The sequence below is a fragment of the Saccopteryx bilineata genome, chromosome 11 (genome assembly GCF_036850765.1).
Source record: "Saccopteryx bilineata isolate mSacBil1 chromosome 11, mSacBil1_pri_phased_curated, whole genome shotgun sequence".
Taxonomy (NCBI): domain Eukaryota; kingdom Metazoa; phylum Chordata; class Mammalia; order Chiroptera; family Emballonuridae; genus Saccopteryx; species Saccopteryx bilineata.
In genome coordinates, this window is record NC_089500.1 from 47,057,207 (window position 1) to 47,081,358 (window position 24,152).

Sequence of the window (24,152 nt, forward strand, 5' to 3'; positions counted from 1 at the left end):
AAAGTGCATTATTTAAAGTTATTGAACTCAAATTTTATTCATCATAAAATTCATATAACTCCTCATCCCTGTCAAGACTCCCCTGTCAAGACAGACCCAGAGAGAGAGAGAGAGCAGGCTGATAGCTGTCAGGGGCGAGGCTGGGAGGGTAGTAGAGGGATAGAATAAAAGAAAACAAAAGAGAAAAAAGGCCCTGGCCGGTTGGCTCAGTGGTAGAGCGTCAGCCTGGCATACAGGAGTCCCGGGTTCGATTCCTGGCCAGGGCACACAGGAGAAGCACCCATCTGCTTCTCCACCCCCCCTTCCTCTCTGTTTCTCTCTTCCCCTCCCGCGGCCAAGGCTCCATTGGAGCAAAGATGGCCCAGGTACTGAGGATGGCTCCATGGCCTCTGCCTCAGATGCTAGAATGGCTCTGGTTGCAACAGAGCAATGCCCCGGATGGGCAGAGCATTGCCCCCTGGGTGGTGTGCCGGGTGGATCCTGGTCGGGTGCATGCAGGAGTCTGTCTGACTGCCTCCCCGTTTCTGGCTTCAGAAAAATACAAAAAAAAAGAAAGAAAGAAAAAGAAAAAAACTCATGGACACAGACAACAGTGTGGTGATTGTACCCCTGGACAACAAGGGGTGGGGTGGAGGGAGGCAGAGGAGTATATAGGGGATAAATGATGATGGATGGAGACTTGGGGTGGTAAATACACAATATAGTGTACAGGCGAGATGTTACAGAATTGTGCACCTGATACCTGTATAATTTTGTTAACTAGTGTTGCCCCAATAAATTCAATAAAAAGGAAAATAAAAAATAAAACCTATCTAAAAAAAAAGAATCTAGAAAAAAAAAACTAAACCCAAAATAAGTAGGAGAAAGGAAATAATAAAAACTAGATAAGAAATGAATGATGTAGGGTATAGAGAAACAATAAAAGTCAACAAAACCTTTTACCTAGGTTGACTAAGAAAAAAGAAGAAAAGAGAATTCAAAGATGGCGATGGAGTAGGCAGATGTTCCAACTGCAATGTCCTGGGACCAAATTGAATTACAATTTAATTTAAGAACAATCATCCTGAGAAACCAACTCTGGACTAAACAAAGAGGAGTTGATAACCAGGGGTCACAGAAGAAGCCACACCGAGACTGGTAGGAAGTGTGGAGATGCGGAAAGGGCTGCCCCGCTCCCAGGAGTGAGCAGCGCCTGAGGGTCCAGAGGAACTCTCACTGTGGAGAGGGTCGCCCTGAGAGGTGTGGGTTCTCAGCCCCAGCCCAGAGCCCCATACTAGAGCCCCAGAGCCTAGAAGAGGCACCCACACAGCATTTGGCAGTGAAAAGAGCAGGATTTCTGTCTGCGAGAAAGAGACGGAAGCTCTCAGAGACGCAGTCTCTGTATTAAAGGGCCGCGCAGAAAATCTTGTTAACAGCCACTTACCCAGGGCTCCGGTGGAGGAAGGGCTGAGAGGACTGGAGTTGCATGAGGAGAGTGTAAAGTTGGAGGCCCAGGGACAGACACTGTGGGGGATGGCCACCGGAACCCCTGTGCTGAGTCATTCTCCAGTACTGCAGTCGCCATCTTTCTTGGGTGGAGCAGTCCCCTCGGAGTGGCACTAGCCTGGGGAGAAGCAACTGCTACACCCTGGGGAGTATCTCCTGCTCAAGTTATGGAGACTGGGTTGTGCTGAGAAGCCAGGAGGCAGACATCAGCGCATGTCAGTGACTCAGTTTTCTGGTGTTTATGATGGAGCCCCCCCTCCCCCAATGCTCCTGAGTCTAAGACTGATAATTACACCTCAAGGGAGACTCAGTGGAAACTGTCCAGAGTGCAGGCAGACCACACCTATGGGTTTCAGAGGCCACACCCACTGGACTCCTGGGGCTACACCATACTGAGGTCTGAAAAAAGTCTGGACAGACTGACACCTGGGGCTGGGCGGGGGGGGGGGGGCAGAACCACACCCACCATCCTTTCTAATCCCTGAATTGCCACAAGCTCTAGACTCTAGACTCTAGCAGAGGTTTTTTCAGTGGCCAAGCCCAACAAGCAGCAAGCAGACAGAGGCTGCAGGAAGAGAGACTCAGGGAACCTTGACCTTTTAAGTGGACCTTCCCCCAGGACCAACCAGTGCAGGTAAAAGCCAGCCTAGGTGTGCAGCTTGGTATTTCCATGTGTTCCTGGGCCCAGCAGAGGCAGCCACAAACTCTGGATTGCTTGTAGCTCCAAGAAGGTTGCTGAGGGTCAGTCACGGGCAGTGTCTCCCACTAGTCTGTGCCAGGTTTCAGCCAGGAATGCCCAGGGCTGGCATATCCAGTGGCCAGCTGTGGAAAGCATCAGTTCAGTACTAAACAACCCTTGCTACAGTGGTATCCTAAGGAAGGGTTCCTCACACCTGGCCCAGCTGAGGCGAATTTTGCTTTTGTGATCAGCACCAGCATAGCAGCTCATGTGCATTGGATAGGGTGGAGCTTCACAGTCATCCAGCCCGGGTGCTGGATATCCTGCCCTACTGGGTTAGATTCCATGAGGGAAAAGGAGAGAGGCTTGGAGCATGAACATTTAAAGTATAGGTCCCTGTGAGCCTATTGTTGGATCTGGTCAAGGGGCTTAGCCACTTTCTGGGAGGACAAAGTCAGCCCCAGGAGAAGACTCTCTCAGTCTTCCTCTCTTAGACCAAGGTCTTACCAGCTGTAAGAACTTCTCCAGAGGAGGCTGTTGGCCCCACTCGATCTGAACCTGCTGTTCACCTTGTTGGAGAGAAATAAAATTTGAGTATCCAGCAGTGGCTGAGGGATTAGGCTCTGGAGTAGGGGCCACATTCCTCATACTGAGCTACTGACTAAGAGATCCCTGAAGTAGGGGGTCCCACTAATGTTGTACTCCCAACCTCAGCTACCCTAACCCAACAAGCTTGCAACCCACAGAGGGTTTGGTATGGTGAGGTCAGTCTGGGCCCACACTACAGTCTTTCTACTGAAGACTCTGTGGGAAGACCAGGCAGCTGCAAGAGGAGGTGGGGCAGCTGAAAAGTGGAGGTCAATCTTACAGAACTTGGGGTTTTTACAGAGTTGCTGTCATCTCTAAACAGGTGGAAGCTGATCCTTATACAAAAGTTGGTCCCTCCCACACTAGCCAGGCACAAAAAACATAGACACAAACAGTGAAAAGAGCAGTAGCTGCAGACAAGTAGCCCACAGTGGGTTACAAACAACAGCTGACACCAACCCAAGAAGATTTAGAACCAATACAACTGGTAGTGGGTGACAAATAGCACTAACCCTAGACTCAGCTAGCTACACATGCAGCACACCAAAAGGAGGAGTCCAGCAGGCACCAGACACTGTGGAGAATAAATACACCCAACAAGACGAACATTGCACAGTGTGTAATACACATGATCAAGGTTGATCTTTACAGCCAGCCAGCCTAAAAAATAACCATACCCATGAAAAGACCAACTGAATTCAGTACTCACAGACAACAGGAGGGAAAACAGCACCCTCAAGAAGCATTCCTGGAACAAGGAAAACAGGTAGCCTGGAGGTCAGTACCACCAAGCCCAGCTTCCTCATAAAGACACACAAAAATTACAAATACAGTGATACCTAATACACAGACAAAATGGGCAGACAAAGAAATGCAACTCAAATCAATGAGAAATCCCCAGAAAAAGAACTAAAGAAATGGAAGTAACCAAACTACCAGATGCAGAGTTTAAAATAATGATTTTTTAGGATGCTCAAGGATCTTAGAGCAACAATGGATGGTCATAATAAACACCTAAATAAAGAGATAGCAAGCATCAAAAAGGACACTGAAATAATAATAAAGAACCAGTCAGAAATGACAAATACAATATCAGAAATGAAGGCAGCACTAGAAGGAATCAACAGCAGGCTGGCTGAAGCAGAGGATCAAATCAGCAATTTAGAAGACAAGATAAACATAAGCACAGAACTAGAGCAGCAAAACAAAAGAGACTCAAAAAGATAGGGAAACTCTGAGAAACCTCTATAACAACATGAAGAGAAACAATATTCGCATCATAGGGCTTCCTGAAGGAGAAGAGAACAAACATGGGATAGAGAACCTGTCTGAAGAAATCATAGCTGAAGATTTCCCTAAATTGATGAAGGATAAAGTCACACAAGTTCAACAAGCACAGAGTCCTATTAAAGGGTAACCCAAGGAAGCCTACACCGAGACACATCATAATTAAAATACCAAAGTTAAGAGACAAAGAAAGAATACTAAAAGCTGCAAGAGAAAAGCAGTTAATTACCTATAGAGGAGCCCCCATAAGGAAGACAACTGACTTCTCAACAGAAACACTTGAGGCCAGAAGGGACTGACAAGAAATAATCAAAGTGATGCAAAACAAGAACCTACAATTAAGACTATCCAGCAAGGCTATCATTTAAAATTGAAGGAGAAATAAAAAACTTCCCAGACCAAAAAAAAAAAAAAACACACACACACACAAAAAAACTTAAAGAATTCATTACAACCAAAACAGTACTGCAAGAAATGTTAAGGGGCCTGCTATAAAAAGAGCAAAGGGAGGAAAAAAAAAGAAATCAAGAAAAAGAAGCCTGACCTGTGGTGGCGCAGTGGATAAAGCGTCGACCTGGAAATGCTGAGGTCGCCGGTTCGAAACCCTGGGCTTGCCTGGTCAAGGCACATATGGGAGTTGATGCTTCCAGCTCCTCCCCCCTCTCTCTCTCCCCTCTCTCTCTCTCTCCCTCTCTCTCTCCTCTCTAAAAATGAATAAATAAAATTAAAAAAAAAAAAAAAAAAAGAAACGAGGATGGCTTTAAAAAAAAAAGAAAAAGAAAAAGAAGAATGTAGATTTAAAGAATAAAATGGCAATAAATAAGTACATGTCAATAATAACCTAACGTAAATGAATTAAATGCTCTAATCAAAAGACATAGGGTAGCTGCACAGATAAGAGAACAGGACCTGTACATATGCTGTCTACAAGAGACCCACATCAGAACAAAAGGTACACATAGACTGAAAGGGAAGCGATGGAAAAAAGTATTTCATGCAAATGCAAATGAAAAAAAAAAAGCTGGGGTAGCAATACTTATATCTGACAAAATAGACTTTAAAACAAAGGCTATCGTAAGGGATAAAGAAGGTCATTATATAATGATAAAGGGAACAATCCAACAGGAGAATATAACCATTGTAAATATTTATGCACCTAATACAGGAGCATCTAAATATAAAGCAGATTTTGATAGATGTAAAGGGCAAGATCAACAGCAACACTATAGTAGTAGGGGATTTTAATACCCTACTAACATCAATAGAGAGATCTTCCAGACAGAAAGTTAACAGAAACAACAGTCTTAAATGACACACTAGATCAACTGAATTTATTTTTATTTATTTATTTTTTTAAATTAATTTGTTTATTTATTCATTATTAAAGAGGAGAAACAGAGAGGGAGAGAGAGGAGAGAGAGACAGAGAGAGAGAAGGGGGGAGGAGCTGGAAGCATCAACTCCCATATGTGCCTTGACCAGGCAAGCCCAGGGTTTTGAACCGGTGATCTCAGCATTTCCAGGTCGATGCTTTATCCACTGCACCACCACAGGTCAGGCTAGATCAACTGGATTTAATTGATATCTTCAGAACCTTTCACCCCAAAGCAGCAGAATATACATTCCTTTCAAGTGCTCATGGTACGTTCTCTATGACAGACCACAAGTTACGACACAAAACAAGTCTCAATAAATTTAAGAAGATTGAAATAAGTATCAAACATCTTCTCTGATCACAATGGTATGAAACTAGAAATCAACTACAATAGAAAAACGGAAAAACATTCAAACACTTGGAGACTAAACAGCATATTAAATAATGAATGGGTTAATAACAAGATCAAGGAAGGGAAGTAGAGAGAAGATGGCAGCGGAGTAGGCAGATGCACAGACACCCAGCTCTCAACACCAAACTGGAATACAAATCAATTTAGAAAAAATCAGCATGAAAAACCAACACTGAACTGCAAGAACAGCTCTCAAAAACCAAGGAGCAAAGAGGAAGCCACAATAATCCTGGTAAGGAGTGCCTGAATCTCCTCTGCTTACAGGAAGGGAAGGAGGGGGGTGAGGCTGAGAGCCCAGAGAGGATTTCACAGAGGAAAAAGAGCAGAAACTACTGCTCACAGCCACTTACCTGGCGACCAGGGAGCAAGGTGGGTTGAAAAGACCAGCTTATCTCCCAAGTGGAAAAGACAGGGAGAGGGACAGACTGTGAGGGGCTAAGATATGCAAGAAACAAAATAAACAAGCTGACTCATTCGTGCTGGAGGCGGCCATAGCTGGGGGAGGGACTGAACCTTTCACAAAACAGAGCTGAAGTGCTTCCGGATCAGAGATCTCCGGACATCTATCCAGCTCCAATCAGCACAACAAGACACAGCTGAAAACAAGAAGTGGGGAGGAGGGGCAGTAACTCAGGTCTCCATGGAGATCTGAGATACACCTCCCCCTACTGAAGCTGAGAGAAAAAACCCTGCCCCCAGTGAGATTAGTTGGAGGAAGAGACCTTCAGCGTCTCAGGTTACACCCACAGCATTCCTGGATACAGTTTCAAGGAAGCCCCCTGCTGAGATCAGTTAACAAGACTATCACCTGTTAAGAAAACAAACAAATCAAGACTTCAAAGCTGCCCAAATCCGAAAGTGGATTACAAATAATAGCTGATACCAACCCACGAAGACCTAAAAATAACACAACTGAAAACTGGAGGCAGACAACACCAAGCCTAGACTCAATCAACTCTATAAATAAAAAAAAAAGAAGAAGAAGATGAGAAAACAAAGGAGTGCAATCCAAATGAAACCACAAGAGACACTTTCAAGAGATGAACTGAGTGATATGGAAATAATCAAACTTCCAGATGCGGAGTTCAAAATAATGATTGTAAGGATGCTTAGGGACCTTAGAACAACAATGGAGGGGGAGTTTGAAAACCTAAATAAAGAAATAGCAAGTATAAAAAAGAATCAGTTGGAGACGACAAATACAATATCAGAAATAAAGACCACAATGGAAGGAATTAAAAACAGGATAGATAGAGCAGAGGATCGAATCAGCGAGTTAGAAGACAACTGGAATGAAGGCATGAAAGCAGAGAAGAAAAGAGAAAAAAGACTCAAAAAGTCAGAGGAAACTCTTAGAGAGCTCTGTGACAACATGAAGAGAAATAACATCCGCATCATAGGGGTTCCTGAAGAAGAAGAAAAAGAACAAGGGATAGAGACTTTGTTCAATCATATCATAGCTGAAAACTTCCCTAAACTAATGCAAGAGAAACTCTCACAAATCCAAGAAGCACAGAGGACTCCATTAAAGAGAAACCCAAAGAAACCTACACCAAGACACATCATAATTAAAATACCAAAGCTAAGCGATAAAGAGAAAATATTAAAAGCTGCAAGAGAAAAAAAAGTTATCACCTACAAAGGAGCCCCCATAAGGATGACATCTGACTTCTCAACAGAAACACTTGAGGCCAGAAGGGAATGGCAAGAAATATTCAAAGTAATGCAGAACAAGAACCTACAACCAAGACTACTTTATCCAGCAAGGCTATCGTTTAAAATTGAAGGAGAAATAAAAAGCTTCCCAGACAAAAAACAACTCAAGGAATTCATTACAACCAAATCAATGCTGCAGGAAATATTAAGGGGCCTGGTGTAAACAGATAAAGTGGGAAAAGAATACAGAAAAAAAAAAAGAAAAAGGAATACACCTTTAAAGAAGAAAATGGCAATAAACAACTACATATCAATAATAACCTTAAATGTAAATGGATTAAATGATCCAATCAAAAGACATAGGGTAGCTGCGTGGATAAGAAAACAGGACCCATACATATGTTGTCTACAAGAGACACACCTTAGAACAAAAGACACACACAGATTGAAGGTAAAAGGATGGAAAAAAATGTTTCATGCAAACGGAAATGAAAAAAAAGCTGGGGTAGCAATACTTATATCAGACAAATTGGACTTTAAAACAAAGGATATAGTAAGAGATAAAGAAGGCCACTACATAATGATAAAGGGAGTAATCCAACAGGAAAATATAACTATTATAAATATCTATGCACCTAATATAGGAGCACCCAAATATATAAAAACAGACTTTGATGGATTTAAAGGGCGAGATCAACAGCAATACTATAATAGTAGGGGATTTCAATACCCCACTAACATCACTAGATAGATCCTCAAGAAAGAAAATTAACAAAGAAACAGCAGACTTATTGGAAACACTAGATCAACTCGATTTAATAGATATCTTCAGAACCTTTCACCCTAAAGCAGCAGAATATACATTCTTTTCAAGTGCTCATGGTACATTCTCTAGGATAGACCACATGTTAGGGCACAAAAGTGCTCTCAACAAATTTAAGAAGACTGAAATCATATCAAGCACTTTCTCCGATCACAACGGCATGAAACTAGAAATGAATCACAGCAGAAAAGCTCAAAAATTCTCAAACACATGGAAACTAAATAGCAGGGTGTTAAATAATGAATGGATTAAGAATGAGATCAAAGAAGAAATAAAGAAATTCCTAGAAACGAATGACAATGAGCATACAACAACTCAAAATTTATGGGACACAGCGAAAGCAGTGCTGAGAGGGAAGTTCATAGCACTACAGGCACACTTGCAGAAGCTAGAAAAAGCTCAAATAAACAACTTAACCCTGCATCTAAAAGAATTAGAAAAAGAACAGCAAGTAAAGCCCAAATGTAGTAGAAGGAAGGAAATAATAAAGATCAGAGCAGAAATAAATGACATAGAGGCTAAAGAAACAATACAGAGGATCAATGAAACTAGGAGCTGGTTCTTTGAAAAGGTAAACAAGATTGATGCACCTTTAAGTAGACTCACCAAGAAAAAGAGAGAGAGGACTCAAATAAATAAAATTAGAAATGAGAGAGGAGAAATAACAACTGACACAACAGAAATACAAAATATTGTAAGAAAATACTATGAAGAACTGTATGCCAAAAAACTAGACAACCTAGATGAAATGGACAAATTCCTTGAAACGTACAATCTTCCAAAAATCAATCTGGAAGAATCAGAAAACTTAAACAAACCAATTACACCAAAGGAGATCAAAAAACTCCCAACAAAGAAAAGTCCGGGGCCCGATGGCTTCACAACGGAATTCTACCAAATATTCAAAGAAGAACTAACTCCTATCCTTCTCAAACTATTTCAAAAAATTCAAGAGGAAGGAAGACTTCCAAACTCCTTTTATGAGGCGAGCATAATTCTGATTCCAAAACCAGGCAAAGACCACACAAAGAAAGAAAATTATAGGCCAATATCTCTGATGAATATAGATGCTAAAATCCTCAACAAAATATTAGCAAACCGGATCCAACAATATATGGAAAAAATCATACACCATGATCAAGTGGGATTTATTCTGGGGAGGCAAGGCTGGTACAATATTCGTAAATCAATCAATGTGATTCATCACATAAACAAAAAGAAGGAGAAAAACCATATGATAATTTCAATAGATGCAGAAAAAGCATTTGATAAAATCCAGCACCCATTCATGATCAAAACTCTCAGCAAAGTGGGAATACAAGGAACATACCTCAACATGATAAAAGCCATCTATGAGAAACCCACAGCCAACATCATACTCAATGGGAAAAAATTAAAAGCAATACCCTTAAGATCAGGAACAAGGCAGGGGTGCCCCCTTTCACCACTCTTATTTAACATAGTCCTGGAAGTCCTAGCCACAGCAATCAGACAAGAAGAAGAAATAAAAGGCATTCAAGTTGGAAAAGAAGAAGTAAAACTATCATTATTTGCAGATGATATGATATTGTATATAGAAAACCCTAAAGTCTCAGTCAAAAAACTACTGGACCTGATAAATAAATTCAACAAAGTGGCAGGATATAAAATCAATACTCAGAAATCAGAAGCATTTTTATACACCAACAATGAACAGTCAGAAAGAGAAATTAAGGAAACAATCCCCTTCACAATTACAACCAAAAAAATAAAGTACCTAGGAGTAAATTTAACCAAGGAGACTAAAGACTTGTACTCGGAAAATTACAAAACATTGATAAAAGAAATCAAGGAAGATACTAACAAGTGCAAGCATATACCGTGCTCATGGTTAGGAAGGATAAACATCATTAAAATGTCTATATTACCCAAAGCAATTTATAAATTCAATGCAATACCAATTAAAATACCAATGACATACTTCAAAGATATAGAACACATATTCCAAAAATTTATATGGAACCAAAAAAGGACATGAATAGCCTCAGCAATCTTAAAAAAGAAGAATAAAGTGGGAGGTATCACACTTCCTGATATCAAGTTATACTACAAGGCCATTGTACTCAAAACAGCCTGGTACTGGCATAAGAACAGGCATATAGATCAATGGAACAGAACAGAGAACCCAGAAATAAACCCACAGTTCTATGGACAACTGATATTTGACAAAGGAGATAAGGAAATACAATGGAGTAAAGACAGCCTCTTTAACAAATGGTGTTGGGAAAATTGGACAGCTACCTGCAAAAAAATGAAACTAGATCACCAGCTTACACCACTCACAAAAATAAACTCAAAATGGATAAAAGACTTAAATGTAGGCCGTGAAACCATAAGCATCTTAGAAGAAAACATAGGCAGTAAGCTCTCCGACATCTCTCGGAGCAATATATTTGCTGATTTATCTCCACGGGGAAGTGAAATAAAAGACAGGATAAACAAATGGGACTATATCAAACTAAAAAGCTTTTGCACAGCTAAAGACAACAAGAACAGAATAAAAAGACAAACTACACAATGGGAGAACGTATTTGACAATACGTCTGATAAGGGGTTAATAACCAAAATTTATAAAGAACTTGTAAAACTCAACACCAGGAAGACAAACAACCCAATCCAAAAATGGGCAAAAGAGATGAATAGACACTTCTCCAAAGAGGACATACAGATGGCCAATAGGCATACGAAAAAATGCTCAACATCACTAATCATTAGAGAAATGCAAATTAAAACCACAATGAGATATCACCTTACACCAGTCAGAATGGCGCTTATCAACAAAACAACACAGAATAAGTGCTGGCGAGGATGTGGAGAAAAGGGGACCCTCCTGCACTGCTGGTGGGAATGCAGACTGGTGCAGCCACTGTGGAAAACAGTATGGAGATTCCTCAAAAAACTGAAAATCGAACTGCCTTTTGACCCAGCTATCCCACTTTTAGGAATATACCCCAAGGACACCATAGAACGGCTCGAAAAGGAGAAATGCACCCGCATGTTTGTGGCAGCATTGTTCACAATAGCGAAGATCTGGAAACAGCCCAAGTGTCCGTCAGAGGACGAGTGGATTAAAAAACTTTGGTACATATATATACTATGGAATACTACTCAGCCATAAGAAATGATGACATCGGATCATTTACAATAACATGGATGGACCTTGATAACATTATACGGAGTGAAATAAGTAAATCAGAAAAAAAAAACTGAGATGAATCCATACATAGAAGGGACATAAAAATGAGACTCAGAGACATGAACAAGAATGTGATGGCAACAGGGGCGGGGGGGTTGGGGGAGGGGGGAGGGGGTGAAGAAGGAGAGAGGGGTTAGGGGAGGGGAGGGGCACAAAGAAAACCAGATAGAAGGTGACAGAAGACAATTTAACTTTGCGGGAGGGGTATACAGCACAATCAAATGTCAAAATAATCTAGAGATATTTACTCTCAACATATGTACCCTGATTTATCAATGTCACTGCATTAAATTTAATAAAAAAATATTAATATTAAAAAAAAAGATCAAGGAAGAAATAAAAAATTTCCTTGAAAGAAATGAAAATGAACATACAACAACTCAAAATTTATGGGACACAGCAAAAGCAGTCCTGAGAGGGAAGTTCATAGCATTACAGGCATACCTTAAAAAGCCAGAAAAAGTTCAAATAAACAATTTAACCATGCATCTAAAAAAACTAGAAAAATAATAAATAAAGCTCAGAGGAAGTAGAAGGAAGAAAATAATAAAGATCAGAGTGGAAATAAATGACATAGAAGCTAAAAAATCAATACAAAAGATCAATGAAACCAAGAGCTGGTTCTCTGAAAAGATAAACAAGATTGACGAACCTTTAACAAGACTCATCAAGAAAAAAAGAGAGAGGACTCAAATAAATAAAATTAGAAATGAAAGTGGAGAAGTAACAATAGACACTGGAGAAATACAAAGGATTGTAAGAAAATAATATGAAGATCTGTATGCCAAAAAATTGGACAACCTAGGTGAAATGGATGAATTCCTAGAGACATACAATCTTCCAAAACTCAATCTGAAAGAATCAGAAAACCTAAACAGACCAATTACAACAAATGAAATTGAAACAGTTATCAAAAAACTCCCAACAAACAAAAGTCCTGGACCAGATGGCTTTACAGGCAAATTTTACTAAATATTCAAACAAGAACTAACACCTATACTTCTTGAGCTATTTCAAAAAATTCAAGAGGAGGGTAGACTTTTAAGCTCCTTTTATGAGGCAAGCATGATCCTCATTCCAAAACCAGGTAAAAACACTACTAAGAAAGAAAACAATAGGCCAATTTGCCTGATGAACTTAGATGCTAAAATTCTCAACAAAATATTAGCAAACTGGATCCAGCAATATATGAAAATAATCATACATCATGATCAAGTGGGATTTATTCTGGGGAGGCAAGGCTGGTACAATATTTGCAACTTAATCAATGTGATTCATCACATAAACATAAGGAAGGATAAAAATCACATGATAATATCAATTGATGCAGAAAAAGCATTTGATAAAATTAAGCACCCATTTATGATCAAAACTCTCAGCAAAGTGGGAATACAGGGAACATACCTCAACATGATAAAGGCCATCTATTACAAACCCACAGCCAACATCATATACTCAATGGGCAAAAATTAAAAGTAATCCCCTTAAGATCAGAAACAAGGCACGGGTGCCCCCTTTCACCACTCTTATTCAACATAGTTCTGGAAGTCTTAGCCACAGCAATCAGACAAGAAGAAGAAATAAAAGGCATCCAAACAAAGAAGTAGAACTATTGTTATTTGCTGATGACATGATACTGTACATAGAAAACCTTAAAGTCTCAGTCAAAAACTTACTAGACCTGATAAATGAATTCAGCAAAGTGGCAGGATATAAAATTAATATTCAGAAATCAGTGGCATTTTTAGAAATCAAAATAAACTGTCTGAAAGAGAAATTAAGGAAACAATCCCCTTCACCAGGGGTCCCCAAACTGCAGCCCCCTGAGGCCAATTATCTGGCCCCGGCCGCACTTCTGAAAGGGGTACCTCTTTCATTGGTGGTCAGTGAGAGGAGCATAGTTTCCATTGAAATACTGGTCAGTTTGTTGATTTAAATTTACTTGTTCTTTATTTTAAATATTGTATTTGTTCCCATTTTATATTTTACTTTAAAATAAGATATGTGTACCACAGGTCAGGCCTCATAGTTTTTTTTATAGTCTGGCCCTCCAACGGTCTGAGGGACAGTGAACTGGCCCCCTGTGTAAAATGTTTGGGGACCCCTGCCCTTCACTATTGCTATCAAAAATAAATAAATAAATAAAGTGCCCAGGAATAAATTTAACCAAAGAGGTAAAAGACTTGTACTTGGAAAATTATAAAACATTGATAAAAGAAATCAAGAAAGATACAAACAGCCTTCAGAGGATAATAAATAATAAATGATACAAACAAGTGGAAGCATATACCGTGTTCATGGATAGAAAGAATAAACACTAAAATGTCTATATTACCCAAGGCAATCTATAAATTCAATGCAATTCCTATCAAAATACGAATGACATACTTCAAAGATATAGAACAAGTATTCCAAAAATTTATATGGAACCAAAAAAGAACACAAAGATTGCCTCAGCAATCTTGAAAATGAAGAACAACGTGGGAGGTATAACACTTCCTGATATCAAGTTATACTACAAAGCCATTGTACTCAAAACAGCTTGGTACTGGCATAAGAACAGACATATAGATCAATGGAACAGAACAGAGATCCCAGAAATAAAGCCACACCTTTATTGTCAATTGATATTTGACAAAGGAGGTAAGGGCATACAATGGAGTGAAGACAGTCTCTTTAATAAATGGTGTTGGGAAAATTGGACAAGTACATGCAAAAATTCGAAACTAGACCACCAACTTACACCATTCACAAAAAATAAACTCAAATTGGATAAAAGACTTAAGTGTAAGTTATGAAACCATAAATATCTTGGAAGAAAACATAGGCAGTAAACTCTCCAATATCTCTCATAGTAAGTGAAATAAAGGCAAGTGAAATAAAGGAGAAAATGAACAAATGGGGCTATATCTAACTAAAAAGTTTTTTGCACAGCAAAAGACACCATTAACAAAATAAAAAGACAACCCACACAATGGGAGACCATATTTGCCAATACGTCTGATAAGGGGTTAATAACCAAAATTTATAAAGAACTTGTAAAACTCAACACCAAGAAGGTAAACAATCCAATTAAAAAATGGGCAAAAGAACTGAATAGACACTTCGCCAAAGAGAACATACAGATGGCCAACAAGCATATGAAAAAATGTTCAATGTCACTAATCATCAGAGAAATGCAAATTAAAACCACAATGAGATACCACCTTATACCCGTCAGAATGGCACTCATTAACAAAACAACACACAATAAGTGCTGGCAAGGGTGTGGAGAAAGGGAACCCTCCTGCATGCAGACTTTTGCATCCACTATAAAAAACAGTATGGTGTTTCCTCAAAAAATTGAAAATGGAACTGCCTTTTGACCCAGCTATCACACTTTTAGGAATATATTCTAAGAATACCAAATCACTGATTCAAAAAAAGATATGCACCCCCACGTTCACTGCAGCATTGTTTGCAATAGCCAAGATCTGGAAACAGCCCAAGTGTCTGTCAGTGGACAAATGGATTAAAAAGCGATGGTACATATATACCATGGAATACTACACGGCCATGAAAAAAAGAAGGAAATCTTACCTTTTGCAATGGCATAGATGGACCTGGAGATTATTATGCTAAATGAAATAAGCCAGGCAGAGAAAGACAAATATACGATCTTGTATGTGGAATGTAATGAACAAAGTGAACTGAGGAACAGAATAGAGCAGTTGTTCTCAAAGTGTGAGCCCTAGAAGATTTCCAGGTGCTCCCTATGGTATTCCAAAGAAATATGTGCCTGTTGGAGACCAAAAACCAACAGGGTTTTTGGAATTTAAACTTTTGGGGGACAGAGGTGTGGAAAATTGGCTGTAAACTGACAGCCCAACCTCCCACCTCACTTGCCTGATTATGTTGCAAAAGACTGTTAAGCTGTGGTGCTGGATTGTTTACACTACCCCCCATGTTCCCTGGAAATACTAGAGGCAAGTTTCTTCTATCCTTTGGTATAAAGTTAAGAAGGTATGTATGGTGGGGGGTTTGGATTGATGATTAAACATAATTGTCTCTTGAAGCCTTTTGGATTTCTATAAAAGAAGAATATGTGGCAATATCTAAAAAAGCTTGAACATTTTACTATAATTTTCAACATCCTATTTATGTGAATTAGAATTTTCTACCCTCAACACAATTAAGACTAAAAAGAGATGAATTCTTGAATGTACTGACAAGGAAATGAGAGTTTGTCTTTCAAATATATGCCCAAACACTGAAGAAATCACTAGGACATATCAGGCTCATATTTCTCATAAACACAAGAATGAAAAAACTTAACACATTTGCCTGACCAGGCGGTGGTGCAGTGGATAGAGCGTCAGACTGGGATGCGGAGGACCCAGGTTCGAGACCCCAAGGTTGCCAGTTTGAGCGCGGGCTCATCTGGCTTGAGCAAAAAGCTCGCCAGCTTAGACCCAAGGTCGCTGGCTCGAGCAGGGGGTTATTCGGTCTGCTGAAGGCCCACAGTCAAGGCACCTATGAGAAAGCAATCGATGAACAACTAAGGTGTCGCAATGCGCAACAAAAAACTAACGATTGATGCTTCTCATCTCTCCATTCCTGTCTGTCTGTCCCTGTCTATCCCCCACTCTGACTCTCTCTCTGTCTCTGTAAAAAAATAAAATAAAATAAATAAAAATAATTAAAAAACAATGAATTAAAAAAAAAACTTAACACATTTGTGCTGAGATGTGCCCAATTTACTAAATCTTACTAAGAATGTATCTATATATATAAAAAGATAACTGTTTTGTCATTTTATTTTTAACCCCCTTTTTTTTTACAAATTCTAAGAAGCATAACTCAAAAAATGTAACATAAAATGTTTTTTAATGTCAGAATAAACTTAATTTTGTCATATTTATTTCATTTAATTACCATAAAAGCACACTTGGACTTTATATATTTTTCTTTAATATTTGACTTATTATAACATATTTCTCAGAAATTTGTATATAGTGTGCCTACAGTTATTTGTAGAATTTTAAATTTACCCCGACTTCAAAAAGTTTTTGAACCACTGGAATAGAGGCAGAAGCAGGGTCACAAGGACCAGAGGGACAGCCGTCAGAGGGAAGGGGGATGAGAGGATGAGATCAGAGAAGGTGAAGGGAGTAGTGAAATTCTATATACATAACACATAGATACAGATAACAGGACAGCAAATCTGAGAGGGAAGGAATTAAGGGGAGGGAGCCTTAGTGGATATAAATAGGGGCACAGGGGTGGGAGGTGAGGGTGTTATATTCAGTGAGACACTTGAATCCATGTAAACATGATAAATTAAAATTAATAAAAATTATAAATAAATAAATATTAAGTGACTGCAGGGGAAAAAAGTAAATAATAGATTTATTAACAAGAATGCTTTTCAAGATTAGAAGTATTTTATATATCTATATATGTATATGTATATCTATATCATTTAAAAATTTTTAGAACTAGTATAAAAACCAAAAGGGGAAAAAAACTAGAAAAAAGAAAGAAATACAAATGAGTTAGAAACTTGGGAAATAATAATAAAAAAAATAATGGCTGAAATTTTCCTAAACATGATGAAAAGTATAAATCCCACAGATTTAATAAGTTTAATAAATACCAAACTGTATGCCAGTTTTTAAAAAACTAAATAAATAAAAAGAAAAACCTGGTAAATTGAGCTCATCAAAATTTACTTTTTTTGTTCTGCAAAAGACCCTGTTATGGATTAAAAAGAGAAATTATTGACTGGGAAAAGATATTTGTAAATCACATATCTGACCAAGGGCTTGTATATAGAATATATCGAGAACTCTCAAAATTCAACATTTAAATAAATCCAATTAGAAAATGGGCAAAACACATAAACATTTCACCAAAGAAGATAACCAAGTGTCAAATAAGCCCATGAAAAGATGATCAACCATTAGGGAAATATGAATTAAAATCATAATAACATATTACCAATCAGAATACCTAAAATAAAAAATAGTGACGATCAAAATGGCTATCATCAATAAATTGACAATAAGTGTTGGCGAGGATGTGGAGAAAAGGGAACCTCCTGCACTGCTGGTGGGAATGCAGACTGGTGCAGCCACTGTGGAAAGCAGTATGGAGTTTCCTCAAAATATCAAAAATGGAACTGCCTTCTGGGAAACTTCATTTCTGGGAATATATCTGAAAGAACCCAAAACACTAATTCAGAAGAATACATGCCTCCCCATGTTCATTGCAGCATTGCTTACAATAGCAAAGATTTGGAAGCAGCTCAAGTGTCCATTAGTAGATGAGTGGATAAAAAGCTGTAGTACATTTACACCATGGAATACTACTCAGCCATCAAAAAGAAGGAAATCTTACCTTTTGCAACAGCAATAGATGGACCTGGAAAGTATTATGCTAAATGAAATAAGCGAGTCAGAGAAAGACAAATATCACATGATTTCACTTATATGTGGAACCTCATGAACAAAGTAAACGAACAAACAAAATAGAAATAGACTCATAGGCTTGGCCTGTTGTGGTGGTGCAGTGGATAAAGCGTTGACATGGAATGTTGAGATTGCTGGTTTGAATCTCTGGGCTTGCTCAATCAAGGCATATATGAGAAGTAAATATATACTACGAGTTAATACTTCCCAGTCTTCCTCCCTTCTCTCTCTCTCTTCCCTCTCTCTCTAAAGTCAATAAATAAAATTTTAATTTAAAAAAAAAAGGAGAGGCCCTGGCCGGTTGGCTCAGTGGTAGAGTGTCAGCCTGGTGTGTAAGAGTCCTGGGTTCGATTCCCGGCCAGGGCACACAGGAGAAGCACCCATCTGCTTCTCCACCCCTCCCCCTTTCCTTCCTCTCTGTCTCTCTCTTCCCCTCCCGCAGCCGAGGCTCCATTGGAGCGAAGTTGGCCCGGGCGCTGAGGATGGCTCCATGGCCTCTGCCTCAGGCGTTAGAATGGCTCTGATTGCAACAGAGCGATGCCCCAGATGGGCAGAACATTGCCCCCTGGTGTGTACGCCAGATGGATCCTGGTTGGGCACATGTGGGAGTCTGTCTGACTGCCTCCCTGTTTCCAACTTTGGAAAAATACAAAAAAAAAAAAAAAAAAAAAAAAAAAAAAAGGGAGAAAAGATGCAATTATTTTTTTAAGTTTAATTTTTAAAAACTTTATTTATTACCCAAAGTCAAATCATTTTCTGGCACTATTTGTCCCTCTTTACTTCACCCCATCTCCTCCACCCCCTCCCCACAACCATCTTCCCCTGGTAACCACTTCAATTTTATTTGTGTCCACGAGTCTCATTTTTATATCCCACCTATGTGTGAAATCATATAGTTTTTAGCTTTCTCTGATTTACTTATTTCATTCGTATAATGTTCTCAAGGTCCATCCATGTTGTTGTAAATGGCAATATGTCATCATTTATCATGGCTGAGTAGTATCCCATTGTATATATGTACCACATCTTCTTATCCATTCCTCTATAGAAGGACATTTTGGTTGTTCCCATGTCTTGATCACTATGAATAATGCTGAGATGAACATGGCAGTGCATGTGTCTTTACATACCAATGTTTTCAAGTTTTGGGGGTAGATACCCGAAAGAGGGATTGCTGGTCATATGGTAGTACTATTCTTAATTTTTTGAGGAACCATCATACTTTCCTCCATAATGGCAGTACCAGTTTGCATTCCCATCAGCAGTGAATGAGGGTTCCTTTTTCTCCACAGCCTCTCTAATAGTTGTTATTACCTGTCTTGTTAGTAATAGCCAATCTAACAGGTATGAAGTGGTATCTCATTGTAGTTTTGATTTGCATTTCTCTAACTGCTAGCAAAGATGAGCATCTTTTTATGTATCTGTTGGCCATTTGTATGTCTTCTAGAGAGAAGTGTCTGTTCAAGTTCTCTATTTTTTAATTGGATTGTTTGTTACTGAGCTTTGTGAGTTCTTTATATGTTTTCTATATTAACCCCTTATCAGAGCAGTTGTTTGTATATCATCTCCCATTTTGTTGGCTGCCTTTTTGTTTTGTTGTCAGTTTCTTTTGCTGTGCAAAAGCTTTTTAGTTCGATACAATCCCATTCATTTATTGTTGTCTTTACTTCCCTTGCCTTTGGGGTCAAATTTATAAAATGCTCTCTATGGCCAAGGTCCATAAATTTAGTACCTATGTTTCCTTGTAAAGATGCAGATTATTAAAATCAAGAATGAAAAAGAGGGCATCACAGAAACATCACAAAAATATAAGAACTATCAAGGAATACTATGAACAATTGTATGTTATTGTTATGGACTGAACTTTGTAACTCCCCCACACACACACTCATGTCGAAGCCCTAATCCCTAGTACCTTAGAATGTGACCTTGAAGATAAAGTCTTTAAAAAAATAATTAAGGTCAAATGAGGTCATAGGGCAGGACACTGAGGTCGCTGGCTTGAGCACCGGCTCATCTGGTTTGAGCACAGGCTCACCAGCTTGAACTCAAGGTTACTGGCTTGAGCAAGGGCTCACTTGGTCTGCTGTAGCCCCCCAGTCAAGGCACATATGAGAAAGCAATGAATGAACAAGTAATCAACGAACAACTAGATGCTGCAATGAAGAATTGATGCTTCTCATCTCTCCCCCTTCCTGTCTGTCTGTCCCTATCTGTCCCTCTCTCTGTCTCTCTCTCTGCCTCAGTAAAACAAAAGCTAAAACAAGATACAAAGAAGAACCCAGCAATTCCACTTCTGGGCACTTACCTAAAGAAAACAAAACACTAATTCAAAAGGTATATGCACCTGTATGTTCACTGCAGCATTATTTATAATAGCCATGATAATGGAACCAACCTAGTTTTTCATCAGTAACTGAATAAATAAAGAAGTGAAAAAAATTATGTATGTATGTATGTGTGTGTGTGTTGTAGGCATGCACACACAGAGAGGAGTATTACTTGGCCATGAAAAGGAATTAAATCTTGCCATTTGTAACAATACGGATAGACCTAGAGGCAGTGGTGGGATTCAGGTGGTTCGCACCGGTTTGATAGAACCGATACCTAATGTTTTGTTGAGTTTGGTGAACTGGTTGTTAAAATGGCACTTGTAATCAAGGTTCTCTCTAAGGTGGGCACCTGGGCAGCTGCTGAATGTGGAAATCACAAATTTACATTCCTTACTCTTTTTTAACGTTCATCTGCACAACAGCGTATTCTAAGCACCTGCAGTAATGTTCATTCCATCCATAGGTGAAAAAATTTCAAGTGAGGATGCCAATCAAGAAGCAATATGGGCAGCATTGTTCACAGTGGCCAGGACATGGAAACAACCAAAAAGCCCATCAATAGATGACTGGATAAAGAAGATGTGGCACATATACACTATGGAATACTACTCAGCCATAAGAAATGATGACATCGGAACATTTACAGCAAAATGGTGGGATCTTGATAACATGATACGAAGCGAAATAAGTAAATCAGAAAAAAAACAGGAACTGTATTATTCCATACGTAGGTGGGACATAATAGTGAAACTAAGAGACATTGATAAGAGTGTGGTGGTTACGGGGGGGAGGGGGGAATAGGGGAGGGAAAGGGGGAGGGGGAGGGGCACAGAGAGAACAAGATAGAGGGTGACGGAGGACAATCTGACTTTGGGTGGTGGGTATGCAACATAATTGAACGACAAGATAACCTGGACTTGTTATCTTTGAATATATGTATCCTGATTTATTGATGTCACCCCATTAAAAAAATAAAATTATAAAAAAAAAAAAAGAAGCAATATGGAACTATCTTAAATAACAGGTTTATTGTTTTCTGTAGGTATTATTTAATATTTTTTCATTATTTTTTAAAACTCTTTCTTACAACAATCTAGTTTTGTGTACCATTTTATTGTTATTGTTTAAGTATTAAATGCATGAAATAATAAACTACCTTTCAGTAGATATATTTTTTATACTTAAAATGGTCATTAGGGCAGAGAATTGGTTGTTAAATTATTTGAATAACACCACTGCCTAGTGGGTATTATCTTAAATGAAATAAGCCAAAGAAAGACAAATACTGTATTATCTCACTAATATATGGAATCTAAGAAGCAAAACAAATGAACAAACAAGATAAACAGATTCATATATACAGAAAAACTGATAGTTGCCAGAAAGGTGAAGGAGATTAAGTGCAAATTTCTAGGTAAAATATAAGCCACAAGGATGTAAAGTACAGCAGAGGCAATACAGTTAATAATATCATAATATCTTTGTGTGGTATTATAATCATATAAATGCCAAATCACTATGTTGTATACTTGAAACTAATATAGTATTGCATATTAACTATACTTTAATTTAAAAAGGAGTTTTACAATCCAGAATGAAAATTAGACATGAAAAAATGTAATAAAATAAAAGAATAAGTGGTCTCTCCATAAAATGGGATGTCATTCAGCAGTAAAAAGGAATGCAGTACTGATAGATGCTATAACATGAATGGACCTTAACATATTATGCCAAATGAAATAAACCAGTTGCAAAGATAATATGTTGTATCATCCCATGTATATGACAGAATAAACAAATCCTAGAAATAGAGAGTAAATTTGTCAATCCCAGGGGCCAGAGGTAGAGGGGTGAAAACGGGGAATGACGAAGAATGGGTACAGGGTTTCCCTTGGAGTGATAGAAATGTCTTGAAACTTACTGTGGTGATGGTTGCACAGATCTGTGACTATACTAAAATCCATTCATTGTACACTTTTAGTAGGTAAATAATGAATTATATCTCAACAAAACTGTTATTTTAAAAACATGATATGCAAAATTATAAACAGGGGAACATATTTATAACTCACAGATAATTAGACTATATGCACCTGTCAAAACGAGTCAATAAGAAAAAGGACTGCTGGTGCATGTGGTTGCCCACATCACATCCCTCTGGCCCATCTTTCATTTCAAAGAGAGCTATGGTGAACAGCTCTGTGTGTGGTCCAGAAGTGCGCGAGAGTGTGTAACGCTTCTGGAAAAGCTGGCAGCTAATGGGGGACACAAAACAATGTCCCAGTCTTCCCTTCTTTTTTCAATTTAGAGAGTATTTTATTAGTTTCTATAATCAAATTCATATGGATAAGACCTTACATTTAAATACAGTGCATTAATTACCCCTGTACATATGGAAAAAAAAACTAAGTTTAATGTTTATAGACCAATATGGCTGTTAATTTCTGTACAGTGCCAGCCCAACGTGGTACAACTGGGCAAGTTTTTCCAACGTTGAAGCACAGCTAGTTGCCAAAAATTCAAATTTTATACACACACACATGCACACATATACATATATACATACACACATATATATATATACACACACATATATACATATATATGTATAAAGACCAATAGTAGTATGTTGTGCATCAATCACAGCAACAGCTATTCCAGGTTCTGCAGCCATCTGAACAAAATTATAATGACGCCAAGTACCTTCCATTCTTTAGAATAATTTTAGGAGGCATTCTGCGTGCTTCTTACAGGACCTGGTTTATAGCAACTACAAAAACACTCTCGTGCTGGCTTACTCCTGTTTGCAGGGGTCACATCTCAAATAAATTACTTATGCCCAAGTCCTTCCTTTAGGCTCTGATTCTAGCAGAACCCAAACTATAACAAATAACGACTCAATAACTAAAGGGTAAAGAACATACATTAGAGTTCATAGAAAGAAAATGTGTAAATAAGTACAAAGATGTTCAACGTTAATGATAAAGGAAACGCAAATTAAAACCATAGTCAGTATTTTTCACTCATCAGATTGACGAAAATCCAAAAGTTCAATAATAAAGTTTGTTATTGAGTCTTTACGGGAATATATACTGACATACATACACTGAGAAAACCTCAATGGAGAGTAATCCAACACCTATGGAAGTTACAAGTGAGTACATGTGTGACCCAGCAAGACCTGAGTGTTGTGGCACATGTGGGAAATGATATATATTCAGGTTACTCATTGCTGCATTGTTTGGACACAATATAAATACCCACCAACAGGGGACTGAGTAATAAATTATGGCACATCTCCACAGTGTAAAACTGTGTGGCAGTAAAACATTAATGATGAAACTGTTGCTTTGGAAAGATCTCTAAGAAATAGTAGTATAAAAAAAATAAGGTGCAGAACAGGATATACAAAATGCTGCCTTTGGAAAAACAAAGGTGTAAAAAAAGAGTCTCTATTTGTGTTTGCCTTAATAGAAGTAAAGAAAATGTAGAAAGATACATAACAGTTCCTTGTTTGGTGGGGGTGTGTAGAAGTGAAATGGGTTGGAAGAGAAACTTTTCACTGTATAGATGAATATATTTATCTGTATGTATACACATGTGTGTATATATTTTTAGAAATGTAAATGTTTCAAAATAGTAAAAAAAATGAAACTTTAAAAAGTAAAGATGAAAAATAGTTACATCCAGATTGATAACTGGCATCAGATGTACTTCTTAAATGCTTAGATAAGTGTTTACTTCAGTACTAGATTACACATAGTGATTTTATAGGGTAATTCCATTATTCCACTCCAATGAAACTGTCTTTGCAAAGTTATCAATGATCTA

The 24,152-nt window shown here is 38.3% G+C and overlaps 1 protein-coding gene across 4 annotated transcripts in view; it reads right to left on the minus strand.

Moving 5' to 3' along the window:
- Positions 1 to 24,152, minus strand: part of GREB1L (GREB1 like retinoic acid receptor coactivator) — a 363,373-nt gene that overhangs the window by 94,714 nt on the left and 244,507 nt on the right. The window contains exon 1 of one of the 4 annotated variants that reach the window (XM_066247408.1): positions 6,176 to 6,281. The exons of 2 other annotated variants lie outside the window; for them this stretch is intronic. Coding sequence is in view for 1 of the 2 variants with exons in the window: in XM_066247407.1 (XP_066103504.1) it covers positions 2,112 to 2,157 (46 nt within the window). In the remaining variant the exon portion in view is untranslated. Of the gene's footprint in view, positions 1 to 2,111; positions 2,202 to 6,175; positions 6,282 to 24,152 lie in introns of those variants that run through there. One more of the 4 variants, XM_066247407.1, reaches the window with a different exon arrangement.